We start from the raw sequence: 21,726 nt of genomic DNA on the forward strand, positions 1-21,726 counted from the left end.
CATAAACTTTGAAAATATTTTGGTTGGGTATCCTTTGAAAAAACAAAAAATAATAAATGTATTAATACTTTAAATATTTCAAAAACCATAACCCCCTTGGAAATTTAGCAAACTTATATGCATTGTCATATAAAAGTTATTTTTTTAAGAAGGAATTTAGTCCATATAAAAATTTGACCACCCTACAGTTATGGTAATTAGAGAATCAGGATTGTTTTTCAATTTATTTTTTTTTAAATAAAGAATTATTAAACACATCAACATTTTCTCGTCTGTAAGAAAGTACCGGTAATACCAGTTACTCATTGTAACTGAAAAAAGAAATAAATCTTGTGGATTTTTAAGTCAATATAACGACATAAGTCGCATCTACTATTGTATTATGATTCGATAATTCAATTGAAAATCACACATAGTTGACCCGAACGTGTTACTATAAAACTTTTGATTGCAACTTGATTACAAAACTTATTTTAATAAGTCTTGTATACATAAAGAAAAAGTAAAAGCCGTTTTGTAAATTAGACTAATTTATCCCGTTTTTACATTATTTGTAATGATTTTATTGCTTTTTTGGATGGGAAAGTATCTATTTTTGTAGAAATTTTCATCAACACTTAATACAACCTACACTACAATATTTTTTGATATACTTAAATTAAATAAATTCAACTTAAAAAAATACTTTCGTAATATGAATCCTAAGAATTACCAACAATTAAGATTGAAAATATATTGTCTAAGCAGTGCAGAGGTGTTTTCACAAAAAACATTTTAAATTTATGATATAAGCTGATTTGTGATAACTCATCAATATAAATAGTAAATATTATTATTATTCTAGAGTATACGCTTATTTAATAAATTGTTAATGGATATACGCCGTTACAATTTGTCATAAAAAGTACAAAATCTTATGTTTTTTTGCAATGTACTTTAGTGTCAAGATCCAAAAGTCACGATTTTGGGATTATTGATAAGATGTGTAAAAAATGTCATTTTCTGAAAAATAACATGTGTATTTTAATGATAAGGCCATGTTTTACTTTGAAAATGCCAACTTCCGTTAGATATTAATGAAAATTTAAAATTGTTTGTTTTTAATCTTCTAAAAAAAATGTTACAGTTGACATATCAGCTTTTGAAAAATAACTAGGAAAGTAACATAATATATAGAAAAAATATGAAGATTATTTATTAAAATAAAATAAGGGAAAAGAAACTAAGTTTACTAAAATTTTTATGGGTTTATATTTATACTTCATTACTAAAAACTAACAAAATAATGAAGTCTGAGATTAACTGATTAGAGGTAGTTTTTTGGATTATCAGTTTTTGTAAAAAAAAATAGTTAGTGATTAACAGGTCATTTCGCACACAATAGTAGATTATAAATAGTTTAAAATAATAATAAAAAAAGAAAATAATAGGTATTGAAATAATAATCTAATATTATGAAAATTTTGAGATCTTAGTATTTACATAACTAATAGAATTTGTCAATGTATAAACATAATTCTTTTGCATTATAAATAGATTCAAAATATTTACAAAGCTACTCAAAAATTTTTTTTTTTTAATGGAATAGCAAAAAAATGCTTCATACAGAAATGAAATGAAATATAAATATAATTCATACTTTAAATTAATAAATACAATTTAAACCTTTCATGATTTACGTCCTTTTTTAGTACTAGTTTTACGTTTATTTCTTAGTCTAGTTGACGTAGTAGAAGTTGTAGTATTAGTACTATTTTTAGAACTTGTTTTATTTGTTTTAGACTTAATTTGAGCTTGATTAATTGATTGTGATTGCACTGACAATAATTGAGCATTTGTATTTTTTTTTTGTGTTCCCATATGTTGTTGAACTAAATCAGCCAGTATACCTTTCTGGGCTAGCATAGTTAAAAATGTACAAATAAATTGATCATAATTATGCGTACGTCTACAATCATCAATCTTATATTTGTTACGTTTTTCATTTTCTTCTCGTAATATCCCTGAAATCATAAAAATTTAATACAATAAATTTTCAGTTTTAAATTTAATATTACCTTCACTCATATTTATTTCTAGTTCTAAGTTTTTAACTAAAGCTAGTAAATCTTTTGGAGTAAATGTATGATTTGATTTCATTCCATTTTCTGAGGTTTCATTATTCTGTAATTCTTTATCCATGCAATGCCCAGAAGTAGTTTCCCATCCTTTTGGCATAGCACCTGCTTCTAAGCACACACTTTTTAATTCTTTTTGATTTTCATTTCCTTCGTAATTATAATCTGATGATTTCACGTGAATAACTACAATATTTCCTGATTCTGGGCATGTCTAAAATAATTATACAATAACTTAATGCAAAGCTAAAAATCCGACAAATATTAAAATAACTAAATAATTTACTTTTTCATCGTTGAAATCTTTTGAGGTACCAGGAACTGGAGACAAATCTTTTTTTATACATTTATTAGATGATAACTCATTATCACTACTTTTTCTTTTTTTTACATAATCATCCACCAATACAAGTTGTTGTAGTGCTTCTAAAACAATTTGTCTGTTTGTCTTTAACATATTTAACTTATGGGTAATACCTATTCTTTTATCTGGGACTACAGCCATTAAGTTAAATCTTATATCACTATACTCAGCTGATACACCTATTCTGTCACTTATAACTCTTCTGAACTTTTCAGTCCACTCTTCTTCTTCTGCCCAAGGACCATGATCCATTGGATATGGTTTAAGACCATCCAACTCATATAAATGACCATTAATTGGTACATAACTGACAAAATGATATGCTTCACCAGTAAATCGACCTGTTGTTAGACCAGGTGTTTTGTCCATTCGGGGTCTACTTTTTGGCATAGCATGTGAGTTGTGAGCACGTGCTAATTCTGGAGTATTACCAATAGCCCATCCTTTATTTTCAGGATCCATATCTCGTGTATGTTCTTTTAGCCTTCCCAATGTTTCTCCAAGATGAATTCCTGGACAGTTGAGCAATACTGATAACAAGGCGTGAGTAGCACAGCTATTTGGAATCATTTGCTGAGCAAAAAATATACTATTTATGGCATCATTATCTTTAACAAAAATGTCAGTTTGATCTACTATTTTTCTCCGACTACGGCGTTCTTCAATCCATCGAAACAAAAATATAAATCCATAAACGGGGCTATCTAGAAAAGGCTTTTGAAGGTCATAGATTTCTTCTAACTGAACGCCTTTCACACCAAAGTCTTCTAGCAATAATGTAAACAACCCGGGATCACTTTCTAATTCTAGCCATCCCTGAATCAATCTGTGTAGATCAACAGGCATTTTAAACAAGGTTACATAACAAATTATTTCGAAATTATTAAATATGTTATCTATTAAATGTGAATTAATTTAGTTTTAGATAAGCTGATAAATAAAATTTTCCTATCAATATTTCTGCCAACATCCAGAAAACCTAACTAATTTTTCTCCTAATAAGAACTTAATTCACATTTAAAATCAAGTAGACAAATATAATAATCGAGTGAAAATCTAATTACATACATGTTTAAATAATAGATTTTCATAATTTTTGGTAAAATTTGGTTTATTTAACCAAACTATGTATAAAAAGCATTGGAAATTGTTGAAAAAAACTTTGGGTGAAGTAGAAATAAACAATTTATGTTATCAATATTTCTATCAATAAAATAAAATGTGTCCGGCATTCTTTTTTCTTAACGGATTTCCATTTACAATGTATTATTTACTCAGAGATATAAGCTTAAGGCAAGCTTCAATTACATAAGTCTTGTTATTTTTTTCTGAATTTAAAGAAATTTTGACACTTACATTACTTATGCAATAAAATTTACTTTATTTTGTTTCAATGTTAAGTGATTTATTAATTTTTAATTGTGTAATTTTTTTTAAGCCTGTTTAAAAAAATGGCATTTGATAAATACATTTATCTATTTATTTTATTAATTATTCTCAAAGATAATAGTGCTCAAAAACAAAGTAAGCATATTTTAATTAATTAATGTTTATTATCTTTTGATATAAATAAACAATAATAATATCATGTAAATATATTATTTTTTATATTTCAAAAAAGCATATTGATATTGCCTAATATCATTAAAAGTATAAAAGTGTATAAAGTATTTTTAATTATTTTGTGGGCTGTGTTGCAAACTAAATTTTTACAATATTTCATAAAGTTAGTTTTATATTATATTTATCATAAAATTATTGTATAATTACAAAAATTTATATTTTTTAGGTAAAGTATATGATATTAGTATAGGAGAAATAAAAAAATGTTGTACTGCAGAAGATAAAACGTATCCATTACCTCCAATGTATTGTTTCCGTGGAAGTGACAAAAAAATATTGAACATTTTTCAAACCATTAAGGTGAGTTTTCAAAATTTTGTATTTAAGAAAAAATTAAAACATTATGCTTCACAGGTTGATTTATTAATAAGCAGAACTGAAGATTTTGTTATATACCAAGCTCCTAATTCTGATTTGCTAGAAGAAAAAATGTTGCTTGATGAGAGTTCATTATCTTTTAATAAAATAATCTCTTATGTATGGAGAAAAGAAAATTTTAACCTAGATCCATTTCAAACATCATGTTTTAGTATGAAGACTAATTCTGATTTCAGAATAATAATTTCTTCAAATGGTATTAAAAATATTAGAATAAAATAACTTCAGTAATACTGACTTCAAAATTTTGTTTTTTGAAATTAGTTTTAGATACCAGAAGACTGGTCATGTTTATTTTTGGGTTGGTCCTATTTGCATTGTCAGAAAAACTTAGTCATAATTCCTTATTTTATTATTTATGTGGAATATGTATTGGTGTTAGTGCCTCATTTCTAGTTATTATATTCTTTATTAGTCGTTTAATACCCAAGGTATGAATTTAAAATAAATTTTGTATTAATTAATTTTGTCTTTAAAATTATTCATTATTTGTATTAATTACAGAAAAAAATGATGTTGGGATTCTTAGGTGCTAGTTGTACTTTGAGTTTATATGGAATTCAAATGTTAATTGAAAATCTTAATTTCATTTTATTAATGTACTATCAATATGTCATTGCATACATATTGTTTGCTATTTTTATAAGTTTTGTAGTTTGCTACAGATATGGACCTGTTACTAATCCTAGATCGATGGACATTATAAGATGGACTTTACAAGTAATTTTCAAAGTTATTATAGATTTCATAAATACATTTCTAGACTTTAAAAAAATTAAAATAAATATTTAATTTCCTTCATTATATGAATTAGTTTATTTTTTTGAAATTCATGTATAATAAAATATAAATTAATTATAGGTCCCACATTAAGTTACAGCATGTATTCTGACAAAATGAAGTAATTTTTTATTTAGAGTAATTTAATGTATTATCAAATTTAGGGATTTGGATTATCTATGGTTACTATGTGCAGTTATCATTTAGAGGCAATGGTTTTGGTTGATGTTTTGAGCATTTTTATCTACTACAAAAAGGTAAAATTTCCTTTGAAATTATTCTCCAATAGCAAGCCTAAACTGAGCTTATTAACTGAAGATGAATATATTCAACAAGGGATGTCTGAAACACCAAAAGCTCTTGAAGATTTACGCAAATATTGTAGAAGCCCAAACTGTGACGCTTGGAAAGTTATGAGCAAGCTTCGAGACCCTAAAATGTAACTATATAATAATTAATACCTTGTAGGTATATTATACAATTTTAAACTTTAGGTTTGCTGAATTTATTGAAACTTCAGTACATGTAAGTGATGAAGCAATTGAAGAACATGAAAATGAAATTAAAGACGATTCTGAAAGTGAAATTGATGATAGTTCTATGGAAGGCATAGAAGAAATTAATTACACAAGTGACAGTGAAAAAGAATAAAATGATATCCAGTTTTAGTTAGTCTAGTTATTAAAAAAAACATATTGTAATTACTTTATTGTGTGCATAATTATTTATAACTATAAGTGTTTTTTTTTTAATGTCAAAGGAGTGAATTTTTTTGTATGTTGGCTGAAATGTAAATAGAATTTTTTTTATAATTATATGTATGAACATTTTTTTTATTTATTTAATTTTAGTTTAGTTTTATATTGAAAAAAAAATACTTATTATGGAAGAAAATTTTATATCTCTTGAATCATCTGGATTAAATGACTTTGATCATTTCAAAAATATTGTGACAATTACTGAAGATGGAGGTGATAAAAGTGTTAGTTACGAATACAAGCCAAAATTACAAAAATCAAATTTTATTATAGAGGATTATTATGGGAGTATTAAAGTAAAATATTTATCAATTATGTTTTAAGTTTTAAATTATTAAAAGAATATTGATTAGGATCAGAATGGAAAAAATGTTGTTATAAAGAAATATGTTTTGGTGAATGAACACGGTGTTAATATTGAAATAATTAACTATGGTGCAACAATTTTATCTTGTTGGGTTCCTAATACTTTAGGAGAAATAGATGATGTTATATTGGGTTTTGATACTCTTGATGGTAATAACTACTTATTTTTGCTCAAGAGTGTTTTCACATTAGTGATTAGGGTAGATGTATTGTGATTGGATTTTTGTACTAAAAAAATAAACTATGACTAAAAATTACTCAAAATGCTTACAAATGGGTTTTATATTTATTATATAAAACAATTTTAAAAATGCAAAAGATATTATAATTTCAATTACTAATACGGAACCTTTATATTTTTATCAGACTATCGACTTAATAATGCCCATTATATTGGAGGGACAATAGGTAGAGTAACAGATTATATAACTAATGGTAACTTTGTATCTCCTGGAGGACATATAATTGAATTGACAAAAAATATTGGTTCTCATCATTATAATGGTGGTAAAAATGGTTTTGATAAAGTAATATGGGATGGATATGTATCTGAAAATAAGTTGGTTATGACTTACACAAGTCTTGATAGTGAAGAAGGCTATCCAGGATCCTGTCAAACTCGAGTAATTTTTCAACTGACATGTAAAAATGAGCTTATCATTGATTATGTTTCAATGACATCAAAACCCACTCCATTAAATATTTCTATGAATATTTTTTTTAATTTGGCCGGACATGTAATTATATTTAAAATGAATGAAAAAACATTATTTTATGAATAATAATAATAGGATGCAGGAGAATCGGAAGTTTTAAATCATTCGATTATGGTTAATGCTGATGAATATATAGTAATAAAATTACCAGACCGGACACCTGTAGGTTTATTTGGCAATGTAGAAAGAACTTGTCTTGATTTGCGAGTGCCTAGATTATTAAAAAGAGCATTTGTTCATGTTCCAGGCTCAGGGTATAACCATACTTTTAAATTATTCAAAGGTAATGATAGGAAGGCTTTTAATCTTGCAGCAAGGTAATATTTACTATTTTTACTAAACTGATAAAAATTAATACCATTGAATACTTTTTCTTATAGTTTAGTTCATAAACCCTCTGGTCGAACATTGGATGTTTATACAGATATGCCTTGTATTCATGTTAATACTGCTCAAGGATTTCCTGATTATGGAATTTTAGACAGAATCAACAAAAATTCAGCAAAGGTTACAGATTTAGTACCCCCTAGTGCTATATTTGGTGAAAGTGGAAGTGAACATCATTCAGAAGGAGTAGAAGATACTACTATTAATAGCCTTGAACAACTAGTATCTGAAGATATGGAGGAAGGAACTACTATAAAAATTCCAGAGACCAATTTATATCTTAATAATAAAGCTACAATAAATAGTCCTATTATAGGCAAATCTAAGACAATTTATAATAAGCTATCTGGTATCTCATTACGCCCTCAACTTTTTCCAGATGCGCCTAATCATGTAAGTTTTAATTTTAAAATAGGATTCTTTGTAAATTGTACATTTACTATTTAATTAAATTTTTTTCAGGATAACTTTGGCAATATTATTACACAACCATCCAATTTTTATAGCCAAAGAGTTATTTACAAATTTGGAGTAATTGAAACTAATTAATTTACTTTTGTAGCAACACAATAAATAAGTTTTATAGAATAAAAAACATTCAAATTAAAAAATTATTATAAGTATTTCATTAAAATTGATTTTAATCAAGGGTGTCCCCACATAATCGATATAAATATATAGTGGCGTCTGTAGTATCTATGAATATCAAAAAGGAAATTTAAATGGCACTCCAGATTTCAATAATGATTATTTAAATATTTAAAAGTAACTCAATGCAGTAGAACTTAAAAAAGCTATTTAGAAATTTTGTTTATTAAAAAAATCTATATTTAGTTATATTTTTTATGGTAAACTTTACTTAAAAATTTTAGAGTAGATATTTCTTCAAATAACCAAATAGACACAGTTATGAAAAATAAAATTGCACCAAATAAAACATGGAAGACTTTATCATTCTCAAAGTATATGTTCTGAAAAAAAAATCATCATTAATGTAGCTTATTAGTAAAGTAAATTATTTATTGAATTTTACTTGCCTCTGAATATAATGTTAAAATTGTAGAAAGTATTAAGGTCATTAAAAATAGTTTTTTTGGTATTAAACTTTTAAGAGGACTATAATTGGTATTTTTGTATTGAGATATAATGTATCGTCCACTAAAAATAAAAATAATTTTAAAACCATCAAAATTTAATTAAATAGTTGTTATACATACCATTGTATAATCCTAAATGCAAAATTACAACAATTTGCTAAAATAAAACCCAAACCTCCAAAAAAAGAAGATAGCACAAATGAAATAAATATAAATATCACAGATAAATAAACCATTTCCACATTATACCTATAAAAAAAAATTAACTTAGTTTTTGACTTGGGAAAAATATATGATTTAAAATTACTGGTTTAATTCAGTGATATTCATGGTTGCGGCAGCATAACATTCAATAATGCCATTTACAGCCAAAAACAAAATAGATAAACAATGCATTTTTAATATAATAGGACCTATACCAACGGCTAATGCTGACCCTCCATAAAGATATAAGGCAAGTTTTGCATATGCCTGACCAAATGATAGAACAACTAATCCAATTGAGCTATTCACACGTAATAGACATTCCAAAACATTTACAACTTCTTTGATTCTATTTGAATCCTATGAAATATATTATTGTTAATCATTAAAAATTTATTTTAATTTGAACTTACTTGCTCTATTTGTTTTTTAATAGGGACATCTCTATGTACAAGTTGACTAAAATAAAAATAAGAAGCAGTTTCTACAGGTCTAAACAGAAACCGAGCTGCTAAAGATCCCAAATTATTAATAATATCATATACCCCTTGTTGATTAAACTTTAGTGTGTTGAAAAATGTCATTACATAACGTTCACCATCAGTCAGTAATTGTTTCATAAATCCTTGCTTCAAAAAACTCCATAGTAATAAAACTAATCTAAAATCTAAACATTCTGACCATTTCTAAAAATACATTTGAAATTTTTTTTATACAGGCTACATTAAGTAAATTAAAATACTAAGTTTTGTAAAAATAAACTAGTTAACGGAAATGAACATAATATGAATTTTTAATTAAAGGATTAAAAAAAAAAAAATGCTAGTTAAAACTGTAAACTTTAGCAGCAAAATTGTGTTTAAATTATGTACACATTTCTTTATTTAATTAGTAAATTTATTCAACATTTTTTTTATGTGAGTACTATGTGATGTTAAGCTAACTTCTCTATATATTTTTATTTGGAAAATTTATATATCAATTATATATTATAAAAGTTTTTCAAAGACTAAACAATTTTTTTAAATGTCTATATTAATTTTTTTCAACACAAAATTATTAATTAATCAATGGGGTTTTTAATTTGTTTACACTTTACTTTTTTAAATATTTTAGGAAATAAGTCCCACATAGAATTGAATGGTAAATTGTCATTTTTGTTTCTTAAATAGTACCAAAAATATGCGTAAAATGATAAAGTATATATAAATATTGAAGCTAGTTGAGCAAATGAAAAAGCTAGTACAGCATTTTGTCCACTCCAGCTCATAACCAAAGTAGTATAAATAATTGTTCGTATAGTTATATTAATAATTTCCAATGCTATCTAAAAATGATTTAAATTAAAAATAACTATATAAATAAACCAAATTCAATTATTACCTGTACTCTAACAAATAGAAATGCTTGTCCTACAATGTACAATTGCTCAGAACAAAGTTCCATAACACAACTTATTAATATTGACCATACTCCAAATTTATAATGCAATGTCAGAGATATATTAGGTTGTTCCAATAAGTTTAACCAAACATAACCACATACTCCACTAATTCCAATACAAAGTGGTACTCTGTAACAAAAATAGTTTTATTAATTTAAAATTTATATAACAAAATAAATAACATACGATAGCCAGATAAGGTTAATCACTTTAGGCCAATCATGTTGTGTTGTTGCTGTTAAACATGCTCTTCTAAAAGCTTCTCGACTTAAGAATAATACTGTTGACTCTAATAATAGTAACCTGACATTGGTTATCCCAATTTCATCTTGGGACACGTGTCTGAGAACACATGCGTTTAAGACAAAGGTTAAACATCTAAAACCAATCTAAATTTGCAAATATTTTATAATTATTTATATTTTTAAGAATAAAATATCATTACTTGAAGAAGAATATTTAGTGAAGCGTTTTCAATACTACTTTTCAGGAAATTTTTTGACATTTTGAGCGTATTTAAATCATTTACATTCTATAAAAATGATTTTAATAGATGTTATAACATAGTTATTTTATAAGATAATTTAAATTTATATCATTCAAACTTCTAATAATATAACGACTAATTTGCGATGTTTATTAAATATTCATTGAATACATTGAGCAGAAATTAAATTGCTAACAATCATGAGATAATTTTTTTTTGTTAGGAATGAGAAAATATTAGCAGTCTCGCTATTAAAACTGTATTTTTAAAAGTTACTCCTGATAATACTATTACACTTATTTGTCAGTAAGTTATCATAGATAATATATATTCAAATGTTATTGATAAGATAAATAATTTTATATTTCAGCAAAAATTTTGCATTTGTAATAAACAAATAAATATGACGTTGTTTAAATATTAATTTAATTAGAAAATAATTTTGTTTGTATTTTCTTTAAATATATAGATAATTATTTATTAAGATACCATAAAACTAAATTAAACTTATTAAAGTATAATAAAGTGGGTTACGGAGATTGCCACGAACTGATGATGCCCCAACATTCATATACTACGACACTGTAAAAAAAATCCTCCGAATACATTTACTCTGACAACAATTACTACGAATACCTGGTTACAAAAATTTGGATTTTACTACGACGATGAATACTCCGAATAGGACTATTAATTGATTGCTCCGACTGAAATTAGCTCCAAATATCGATTAATCGCGAAATCGATTAAAAAATTATCAAATTTCGGAGTAGATGAATATCGTAGCAATATATTATCTGATGGAAAAATATAACCCTTATCACTAATTAATAAATATTAATTAATTTAATAAATAGCGTTATAATTGATTACTGTCTATTAACAAATAATTATTACAATAAAGATCCCTGAAATGTATCCGACTTTTGATAAAATAGGTACATAAAGGTAACATAACTGGTGTGAGCCCTTAAATTTTTTTTTTGGAGGGGAAAGAAGAGCGATTCCAATTTTCAGACGTAAAATCTTTTATACCTCTCCTTATTAGTGCTTATTATAACATTATAAGCACATTAATATTATAACATTTAATTAGTTTAGTTAAAAAATATAGAGGTACGTTTCACTGATGATAGTATTCGTCATTAAACTGATGCGTTTATAAAGATATTTGGTATCCCATTCTCTAAAACTGTCATTACAATTTGTCTCATATGAAATCAAACAAAAATATGATTTAATATCATTTCATTGTTCAAAGGTGGGTAACGAAATTAATTCAGTCCAGTTTGGATTTGACCGCAATCTGGAGAGACTTGAGGGGGCTTTGTCTCCTAAAATTCTGCCATAGAATATACCGAAAATGAATTAATTTGTATTTCTTGTTGTATAGAAATATTTTTTAGATTAAGTAAAAAATGATGTCATTAGAGTTCCCAAATATTTTGTTGCAATACTCCTACGCTCTAGTCAAATTAAGTAAACACAAGGCAGTTATAAGTTAACAGTGGACAATAGTTTATGATTAATCATAAACTTACTTAAATCTTCTGTTAAGATAATTGGTTTTAAACTTAACTAACTCGATTAAAAATATGCAGTCAATTCATTAAATAATGGTTGAGTTTTTTTTCATTTGCATTATGATTATTTGAAGTTTTGTCAAATATACGTATAATTAAATATTTTAATTTATAATCATAATTGATAATCAAATAATTATTCATTTTTTCTCATTAAATGGAAATCAAATATAATAATATAATATTGAAACTGTACAACTTTTTTTATATATATATGTATATATATATATAATACATTACATTACGTGATTTTGTTTTGAAAATTAATTTTTATTTTTTAGGAATATGCTTTCATATTCTAAAAAGTAAATTTAAAATGAATTCAAATTTTTAAAAAAACTTCATTTTTTATCTATAGAACAATACATTTGTATTTGCAGGATACACGTTAAGTTAACGAGATGAAAACATTGTCAAAATAATCATCTTTTCGCAGTGTCGGCCTGGCTCAGAAGGCCCTCATTAAATTTAAGATTTTTTTTCTCGCTGGACCACTGAGAAAATTGTCCAACAAATTTAATTATTATTAAAAAAAGGAAAGGCTATTCAGGTATTTTTTTCAAGGAAATATCAAACTGATTTCAATAAATGTATATTAGATTTTAAAGAAAAAGAACTTTAAATAAATAATTTTTTACTCCTTAATATTTTTAATTTTTCTTTGAGCACCACTGAAGATTATAATGGTTTTACTTATAATTTAACATTGATTATAAAACTCATGTCACAAAATTAAAACTGTTTAACGATGAGTTAATATACTTTTACTTTTAGATGACACACAGAATTTTTAAATAAGAAAAAATTAATTCTACTTATATGTAACCAAAACTTACTAATTCTTAGCATAACTCATATTAGAACTTGTAGCAAAAATTACACAGTTTAATATTATTTTAATTTTTTTAAATATAAGTTAAAAATAATTTTAGTAATTAATTTTCAATTAAAATTGCTGAAAGAAACATTAATCATAATCTACTGAGTCAACACAAACCTATTGGAAGAAACTTCCAGAAAGTAATTAGACTAAAAAAAATGTGTTCAACAATTACTGCATTGAAATTGGATATATGTTATTTTATACTTAGATATCCTAATGCAGCACTGGAAAAAATCCAGTCATTCCCAAGAATGATGAGGAACACATGGAAGAAATTTCTTTTTTAACCTTGAGGTTCTATTGCACTACATCCAAAATTATTGGATTATAAGATATTATCAGATTCAACATAGAACACCCAATTTTATATTGTACAAAAGTCATTATTTTTTAATATTACACACTTAGGAATTAATAACTAATAAAATGTCACATGACAATTTTTACAGCACATATTTGTTATAGAAAAATTAGTTTTCAAATGGATCTCTTAGATGTTAAAAAATAAGTTACGGTTAGATAAAATTTTGTGGATCAATTGAAAAAACAGTTAATTAACAGTTTTTTGATTTGATAAAAATATTTTGTAATTATTGGATAATTAAAAAATGAAATTCTCAAAGATAAATATATACTCTAACAATAGAGAAAACTTTTTCAAAAATGTACATTTGTATTAAACACTATTAATTTTATGTTACTTAATGAATGACTATTATCATTCGAGCAGTGGTGTAGTCCTAAAAATGTTTATGGGTATACGCCTATATTATGAATAGATAATATCGTGGGGGGCTTCGCCCCCCCCCACACCCCCCATTGAAGTTTATATTTTCTACATACAATATTTCACAATTATTTTGTTGAACTTTTAATTTTATACATTATCAACAGTGATATAGTCGTAATTTGATCAATAGATAAGTTAAAAACCTAAATGAGGAAACGTGGGGAATTTCACCCTCACACTACTTTTCAAAGGCCTTAACTATAACATAGTTTTAGGGGACGGAATACAAATATTGTGATGTTTTAACTGTGTTAAAAATATGTATTTTCTAATTATTACATAATGCAACTAAAACTCCTAACCCTCCCAGATACGGCCTTGCTCCTTCCAACTTCCAAACTATTATTCGAATATTTTTACTGACACTTCTAAGTTCTTACATAAACTAAATTTCATAGTCATATAATCGATAAGTGTATTATAAGATACTGTTATATTTTTTGTAAATAAACAATAAACTTTATGCAGTAATAAAATAATCTTACAATCATTGTTTACAAATCGTTAAAACATAAATGAAATAAACGTGAATGGGTACATGTTAGCACTATCTTAATTCATTATAGGTAATATATTAAATACTAGATTGGTTGGTAAACGGTTTATTACGGAAAAATACAAATTACCAATTTCAACAGCTATAGGTTAACCCAATAACTTTCAGTTTCAACTTAGTATGTGCTATATCGTTAATTTCTGGTCAATGTTTTAAATTTTGTCAAATGTCAATAAAATTGTCGTGAAATAATAAAAATAATCCTATTTATTTTATTGATATTTATTTATACACTTTGACAGTGTTTTGTTTTACATTTATATTCTATTTTTAAAATGATAATAGTCTCGAGCCATATTTGTGTGTTTATAACTTCAGATATATGTTTATATGTGGCATGACTGTAGAGATTAAACAAACTGATAAGAGTTATTCAAAATTTGTGTTTTATGACAAACATACTTATATTCGATACCCACGTATTACTTTTAGCTTCGATGCGAAGTTGTTACTATTAGGCTTAAAATGTATGTAATTTAAATAAATAATAAAATCCACATAACATATTAGCTTCGATGCGAAGCGGAGAAGGTATTACTTTTACTATGATGTGTTTTTTTTTTTTTTTATGTCTGTTGCCACTTTTTCTCAGCTCTCACTGGACCGATTTCTTTCAAAAATACGTCAAAAGATCACAATTGAAGACATTACCCTTAAAAATTGAAAAAAATTCCCTCGTTCCCCGCAAATGGGGGAAATATCCAAAAAAATTACAAATTTTAAAATCGCTAATTTTCGAAATTTTTTCACTTTTTTTTCTTAAAACTTCCATAACTTTTTGAAAAATCAACAAATCAACATAATTTTTTTTTATACTAAAACCTTAGATATCTACCTTTCATTTGATATCATTTTTTTGAAAATCTATCACTTAACCTGCTCATTGGGGGGGATTTAAAATGGCAACTTTTTTACAAAAATTAATTTTTTCAACTTAATTTTTGAAAATGTTCCGGAAAGACTGCGTCCTTTAAACATATATCAAATTAAAGCTTATTTTATGTACTACAAAATGAAAAAAAAAAATTTGTCCCGACACTTTTTTTTCTACATTTAAACGGCTGCCGTAGTTAAAAAAACACTATTTTTGTGTTAAAATTTTCGATTTTCAATTTTTAATTTTCAACTTAAAAATGCTATAACTTTTCGAAAAATGCATGTATCAGCACAATTTTTTTTTTTCTAAATACATTATAAGTACATCTTCCATTTGACATACTTTTTATTAAAATTAGACAATTTCCCCTTATATAGGGGGGGTTCAAACTTTGAAACATTGTATAAAAAATAGAACTTTTTCAACTGAACTTTTGAAAATGTTCCGGAAATACTGCGTCCTTTAAACATATATCAAATTAAAGCTTTTTTTATGTACTATAAAATGAAAAAAAAAAATTTGTCCCGACACCTTATCTTCTATGTGCAAATGGCTGTCGAAATTATAAAAAAAATGTAATATTTGCGATAAAAATCACCTTTTATAACGATGTTTTTTGTACTTAAAACTGCCATAACTTTTTCAAATATTAACTAATCAAAATAATATTTCTTTATATTGAAACCTTAGGTAATTTTCTTTCATTTGATATCATTTTTTTTTGAAAATCTAACACTTATTCTGCTCACAGGGGGGATTTAAAATAGCAACTTTTTTACAAAAACTAACTTTTTCAACTTAATTTTTGAAAATGTTCCGGAAATACTGCGTCCTTTAAACATATATCAAATTAAAGCTTATTTTATGTACTACTAAATGAAAAAAAAAAATTTGTCCCGACGACCTATCTTCTATGCGCAAAAGGCTACCGTATTTAAAAATATGCTATTTTTTATTAAAATTCTAGGTTTTGTATTTTATTTTATTTTAAAATATTTTATTAGGGGAATAAACTGACTTTCATGAATATTATATAATTTCATTGACATAGAATAAAGTCATAAGACATACGAAATTAAACTTATTAAATGTTTTTTACTTTTTTAAAGTCGAAAAAGTAATTTTTAAATTTGAGTTAGCTTAAATAGCTAATTTTGACACACGACAAAAGCAACGAACAGTTGCCGAATCGGTAACATCTGTGTCTATCACACTTAGGGTACGAGGTTCAAATTCGTCTGTGCTTTTAATATTTAGCATTTTTTTTTGAGTTAGAATAAAATGTTAAAATCATTTGATATTTATCTCATTTAGATTCAATAACTTCAAGAAATATAAAGGATCTTATCACTATAGTCTCCCCTCGTGAGAAGAAATTTATATTCATGTTAATATTATTTTACTATGTGGTTCTTTTTGTGGCTACGATTTATTTTGCCAACCCTCACTAGACCTACTTTTTTCAACGATACGTCAAATGATTACAATTTGTATTTAGTTTAAGTTATTACTCTAAAAAATCGAAAAAATATTCCTTATTCAAATAAAAAGTAGCTTAACCAGCTTTTTCCATACAAACAATTAAAATCATTAATTTTTAATATTCTTAAAGTATTTATTGTCGAATTAGATTTGATATGATAAAAGTATTCAACTACAAAAGTAAATAATTTTACTTTATAATTTATTAATTTTTTAACTCTATTTCTGTGTGCTACTACCAGTCTATAANAATACAAAAGTAAATAATTTTACTTTGTAATTTATTAATTTTTTAACTCTATTTGTGTGTACTACTACCAGTCTATAATATTCCGAATTTGTTTGTATTATGTTGCTATATAAATTATAAATTTAAAAAAAAAATGCTTTTTAGTTTCACCTGAATTTAACGATGGATTTTTACAACTATAATCAAATTTTATAATACGCTCAATTGAGTAAATCATTTTAACAACTTTTTTATTGTGGGTTTTTTTGGTCATATAATCATTAAAATTAATTAAATTCTGAATATTTCCATTGTACAATCTTTTTAAACGCCAAAAGTTAATTAGAAATGATTCCTATGATTTTTATTTAAGTGATCTATTACGATAAAAATGCAAAAAAATCGAATTTTTCTGAAATATGTACTGTAAATAGTAATTATAAAATTTCCTGATTGCATATTAATCTTAACAATTTCATTTTTTTCTATTTAATAATGTCAATTTCAAACTTGCAAGTTGAACTATAAGTTATGGTAACAAAGTCATTTTTTTTTCATTAAAACTTTCACTTTAAAAGACAATAAAAAATAGGTTCAAAATGATTACCTTTAACATATTAAAAATCAAAATCAGTATTAATTTAATACAATTTTTTTTGTTCTGAATTATTTTTTTTTATATGAAAATACTTATTTTTTAATAATAAGTAATAATATTAAAACTTAGAAGTAATAGAAAAAGTTTAATTGCACATTTGAAAACATCACGAAAAGTTTATTTAGAAAAGTATATTTTTTTTCTGATGAAAGTTCCTTTTGTTTAGTGTATTTATTCATAAGTAACAAAATTTTTTTATTAAAAAGTATTGCATAAATTCCTTTAAATTTGTATACGCATTAAAAGTATATGAATATACAACTCCTTTTTATTTTTATAATATCTCCGTAAAAATTACAATATTATATTATTGAATACCACTTTCATACTCAATTTAATTACTGTAATTATTATGTATTCATATATTATAGTTATAAATCGGGGTAAAATTAAGGGAATAAGTGTTATTGTTGTTTTTGAAATAATCTACCAATTTAATTTTTTTCTATTTAATAATATTTATTTCAAACTTGCAAGTTGAGTTAAAAGTTATGGTAATAAATTCATTTTTTTTTTATTAAAACTTTCACTTTAAAGAACAAAAAGAAGTAGGTTCAAAATGATTACTTTTAACATATTAAAAATCAATAATAATTTGAAAATAATTAATTATAAAAATTATATAATATATAATTAAAAGAATTACTAATCTGGACATAATTAAGGAAATAGGAGTTGATGTTGGTTACATTTTTAACTTTATAATGCTATAACTTATTGAAAAGTGTATGAATCAACACGATTTTTTTATGAGAAATAATATTTTTTAATAATCCCTTTTTCATTCGACATACTTTATCTTAATCAGGGTATTAATAAGAAACTAGCAGATAATGTAGCTTTTGTAATTATCCACCAATTTCTTAGAATTAAACACTATCTATAGATTTGCATTGAAGCGTATCTTATGATAGTGATTTTAATCACTGTCAGATTAAATCTATACTGGACCCAACTATGCAACGTCCCCACTATGCCGCGACAGCCATTTGCACATAGAAGATAACGTGTCGGGACAAATTTTTTTTTTTCATTTTATAGTACATAAAAAAAGCTTTAATTTGATATATGTTTAAAGGACGCAGTATTTCCGGAACATTTTTAAAAGTTCAGTTGAAAAAGTTCTATTTTTTATACAATGTTTCAAAGTTTGAACCCCCCTATATAAGGGGAAATTGTCTAATTTTAATAAAAAGTATGTCAAATGGAAGATGTACTTATAATGTATTAAGAAAAAAAAATTGTGCTGATACATACATTTTTCGAAAAGTTATAGCATTTTTAAGTTGAAAATTAAAAATCGAATATCGAACATTTTAACACAAAAATAGTGTTTTTTTAACTACGGCAACCGTTTACATGCAGAAGAAAAAGTGTCGGGACAAATTTTTTTTTTTCATTTTATAGTACATAAAATAAGCTTTAATTTGATATATGTTTAAAGGACGCAGTATTTCCGGAACATTTTCAAAAATTAAGTTGAAAAAGTTAGTTTTTGTAAAAAAGTTGCAATTTTAAATCCCCCCCCATGAGCAGGTTAAGTGTTAAATTTTCAAAAAAATTATATCAAATGAAAGGAAAATATCTAAGGTTTTAGTTTAAAAAAAAATTATGTTGATTTGTTGATTTTTGAAAAAGTTATGGAAGTTTTAAGAAAAAAAAGTGAAAAAAATGACAAAATTTGTCGATTTTTAAATTTGTAATTTTTTTGGATATTTCCCCCATTTGCGGGGAACGAGGGAAAATTTTTAAATTTTTAAGGGTAATGTCTTCAACTAGATACAATTTGTGATCTTTTGACGTATTGTTAAAAGAAATCGGTCCAGTGAGAGCTGAGAAAAAGTAGTGACAGAAAAAAAAAAAAAAAAAAATAAACACATCATGGTAAAATTAATACCTTCTCAGCTTCGCATCGAAGCTAAAATAAACACATCATGGTAAAATTAATACCTTCTCAGCTTCGCATCGAAGCTAAAATAAACACATCATGGTAAAATTAATACCTTCTCAGCTTCGCATCGAAACTAAAATAAACACATCATGGTAAAATTAATACCTTCTCAGCTTCGCATCGAAGCTAATAATATGGGATTGCCATTTGAAAATTTGAAGTTGATAACCCACTGTGCTGGGTTTTTAACTATGGTAAGCTTGGTATTTATTCATAAAACTGGTAGTGCTTATTAATTTACGACATATAACGTTCGACTGTGTTATAATTTTTTTCTTAATAAACCCTAAACTTTAGAGAACCGCGGAGCGCTTAATATAAAATTATATAAAATATTTTTTTTTATTTAACTAAATCTAATGATGTAAAAAAAAAAAAATAGAGTTGCCATTTGAAAATATGAAGTTGATACAAGTTGTAAGCACAAGGGATAGTGGTAGAAATTTATATTTTCTTGTGAAACACCTCATCAAAGATCCATAATGATTAAAAAATAAAATTACTTATAACACTTATACTTTTAAAGATATTACTTGAGACATAGTTATATGAATATATTATATTGAAGTATACTTATTAGAGTGTAATAGGATGAAAATAGTAACTACCTATAAAATTCAGTAAAGTGACATTAGATTAGTAGCTAAAAATTAAACTCAAACTTATAAATAAATGAAATATGATGTAAAATTAAACAAATATCATAATAAAGAATATAGTGAAATTTGTTAATAAAAAAATTAATTTGGTATTAGTTACTATTTATGACCAATTATCCTCTAGGAGTAGTTTCATTTCTTCTTTCTTCTTCTTTTTACTCGTCTTCATCTCAACTACTCAGGATCGGACACACTTATCCTAAACTTGATACGTTCCTTCACATCATCTACGCACTCATCAGCCGTCCTCATATCGCTCATATAATTATTTATTAATAATAAAAATAAAAATTAAATCAAACTAAAAGCAACTAGCAGAGATGATAATGCTTAGATGGATGAGTGGAGAGACTAGAGAAGATAGAATAAGGAATGAACATATAAAAGGGAGTATAGGTGTAGCGTCAATCGTGGATGGTTTGGTCATGTTATGAGGAGAGAGGAATTAGAATCTATAAGAATAGTTATGGAAATTAATTTTGAAGGAAAAAGAGGTTGAGGAAAAAAGAGACGGAGGAATATTATTGAACGCGATATGAAGATGGTTGATGTATACGTAAATGATGTGAACGATCGTGACAAAAAGAAGTTTAGGACCCCAAGTAGTTGTGATAAACGGGTAAAGAAGAAGATTGTTTGAAATTTTTCCACGGATGCATGAAAAATAATGATCACGGATAAATAAAAAAAACTACAGTTTTTCTTTATTCAATAGAAATACAACCGTAATGACATATGTATCCTATTTTTTTAATCCTTTAAAGTTGATTTTTGTGAAAGTTTATAGTAAAAAAAAAATTTATTTATTACCATAACTTTTAGCTCAATTTACAAGTTTGAAATTGACATCATTAAATAAAAAATTTTATGAGAATTAAAAAAACTGTATCATTAAGATTAATATGCAGTCAGGAAGTTTTATATTTAATATTTATAATTTAATAAATTAATCTAAAAAATCTAAATGTTAATTCAGGAGAAACTAACAGTCATTTTTTTTAGAAATGACTTATACAGCAACATGTTACCAAAATATTTGAAATATTATAGTCTAGTAGTATCACACACAAATAGAGTAAAAAAATTATTAAATTACAAAGTAAAATGATTTAATTTTGCAATTGAAACTTATCATATCGAATTTGATTCGTCAATAATTAATTTGAAAACATTATAAATGAATGATTTTAATTGTCTGTATGGAGAACATGGGATAAGTAACTGTTTAATTGATAAATTATAATTTTGTTACAATTTTTGAGGGTTATTCAACTAGATACGAGTTGTAATCATTTTTCGTTGAAAAAGATAGGTCAAGTTAGAGCAGAGAAAATAAA

General features: G+C 25.2%; 4 protein-coding genes across 6 annotated transcripts; 2 read left to right on the plus strand and 2 right to left on the minus strand.

The window, feature by feature from the left end:
- Positions 1-1,611: 1,611 nt before the first annotated feature.
- LOC126906702 (ubiquitin carboxyl-terminal hydrolase calypso) lies at positions 1,612-3,395 on the minus strand. Its single transcript, XM_050687455.1, has 3 exons — positions 2,404-3,395; positions 2,058-2,331; positions 1,612-2,003 (listed from the first exon to the last, which is right to left on the minus strand). Exons 1-3 carry the CDS (start codon positions 3,325-3,327, stop codon positions 1,669-1,671), a joined length of 1,533 nt encoding a protein of 510 aa, XP_050543412.1. The 5' UTR covers positions 3,328-3,395; the 3' UTR covers positions 1,612-1,668.
- Positions 3,179-10,959, minus strand: LOC126906700 (protein RFT1 homolog). 3 transcript variants are annotated; one of them, XM_050687452.1, is made up of 10 exons: positions 10,680-10,957; positions 10,421-10,623; positions 10,174-10,363; positions 9,890-10,117; positions 9,204-9,476; positions 8,894-9,150; positions 8,707-8,835; positions 8,527-8,647; positions 8,349-8,460; positions 3,179-3,307 (listed from the first exon to the last, which is right to left on the minus strand). In XM_050687452.1, exons 1-10 carry the CDS (start codon positions 10,737-10,739, stop codon positions 3,303-3,305), a joined length of 1,578 nt encoding a protein of 525 aa, XP_050543409.1. In that variant the 5' UTR covers positions 10,740-10,957; the 3' UTR covers positions 3,179-3,302. The 3 variants fall into 3 exon arrangements, with proteins under 3 accessions (XP_050543409.1, XP_050543410.1, XP_050543408.1); XM_050687453.1 differs by lacking the exon at positions 9,890-10,117 and having other exon boundaries at positions 10,680-10,959; XM_050687451.1 differs by lacking the exon at positions 3,179-3,307 and having other exon boundaries at positions 8,305-8,460; positions 10,680-10,958.
- On the plus strand, positions 3,864-6,077 carry LOC126906706 (nuclear envelope integral membrane protein 1). Its single transcript, XM_050687460.1, has 7 exons — positions 3,864-4,005; positions 4,271-4,404; positions 4,459-4,678; positions 4,747-4,913; positions 4,987-5,202; positions 5,427-5,701; positions 5,757-6,077. Exons 1-7 carry the CDS (start codon positions 3,933-3,935, stop codon positions 5,911-5,913), a joined length of 1,242 nt encoding a protein of 413 aa, XP_050543417.1. The 5' UTR covers positions 3,864-3,932; the 3' UTR covers positions 5,914-6,077.
- On the plus strand, positions 6,107-8,127 carry LOC126906726 (galactose mutarotase-like). Its single transcript, XM_050687495.1, has 6 exons — positions 6,107-6,316; positions 6,374-6,536; positions 6,753-7,123; positions 7,178-7,419; positions 7,483-7,882; positions 7,952-8,127. The coding sequence occupies exons 1-6, from the start codon at positions 6,146-6,148 to the stop codon at positions 8,036-8,038; spliced, it is 1,434 nt and encodes a 477-aa protein (XP_050543452.1). The 5' UTR covers positions 6,107-6,145; the 3' UTR covers positions 8,039-8,127.
- Positions 10,960-21,726: the final 10,767 nt, after the last annotated feature.

This window comes from Daktulosphaira vitifoliae, unplaced genomic scaffold (genome assembly GCF_025091365.1).
Source record: "Daktulosphaira vitifoliae isolate Bord-2020 unplaced genomic scaffold, ASM2509136v1 Scaffold_5, whole genome shotgun sequence".
NCBI lineage: Eukaryota > Metazoa > Arthropoda > Insecta > Hemiptera > Phylloxeridae > Daktulosphaira > Daktulosphaira vitifoliae.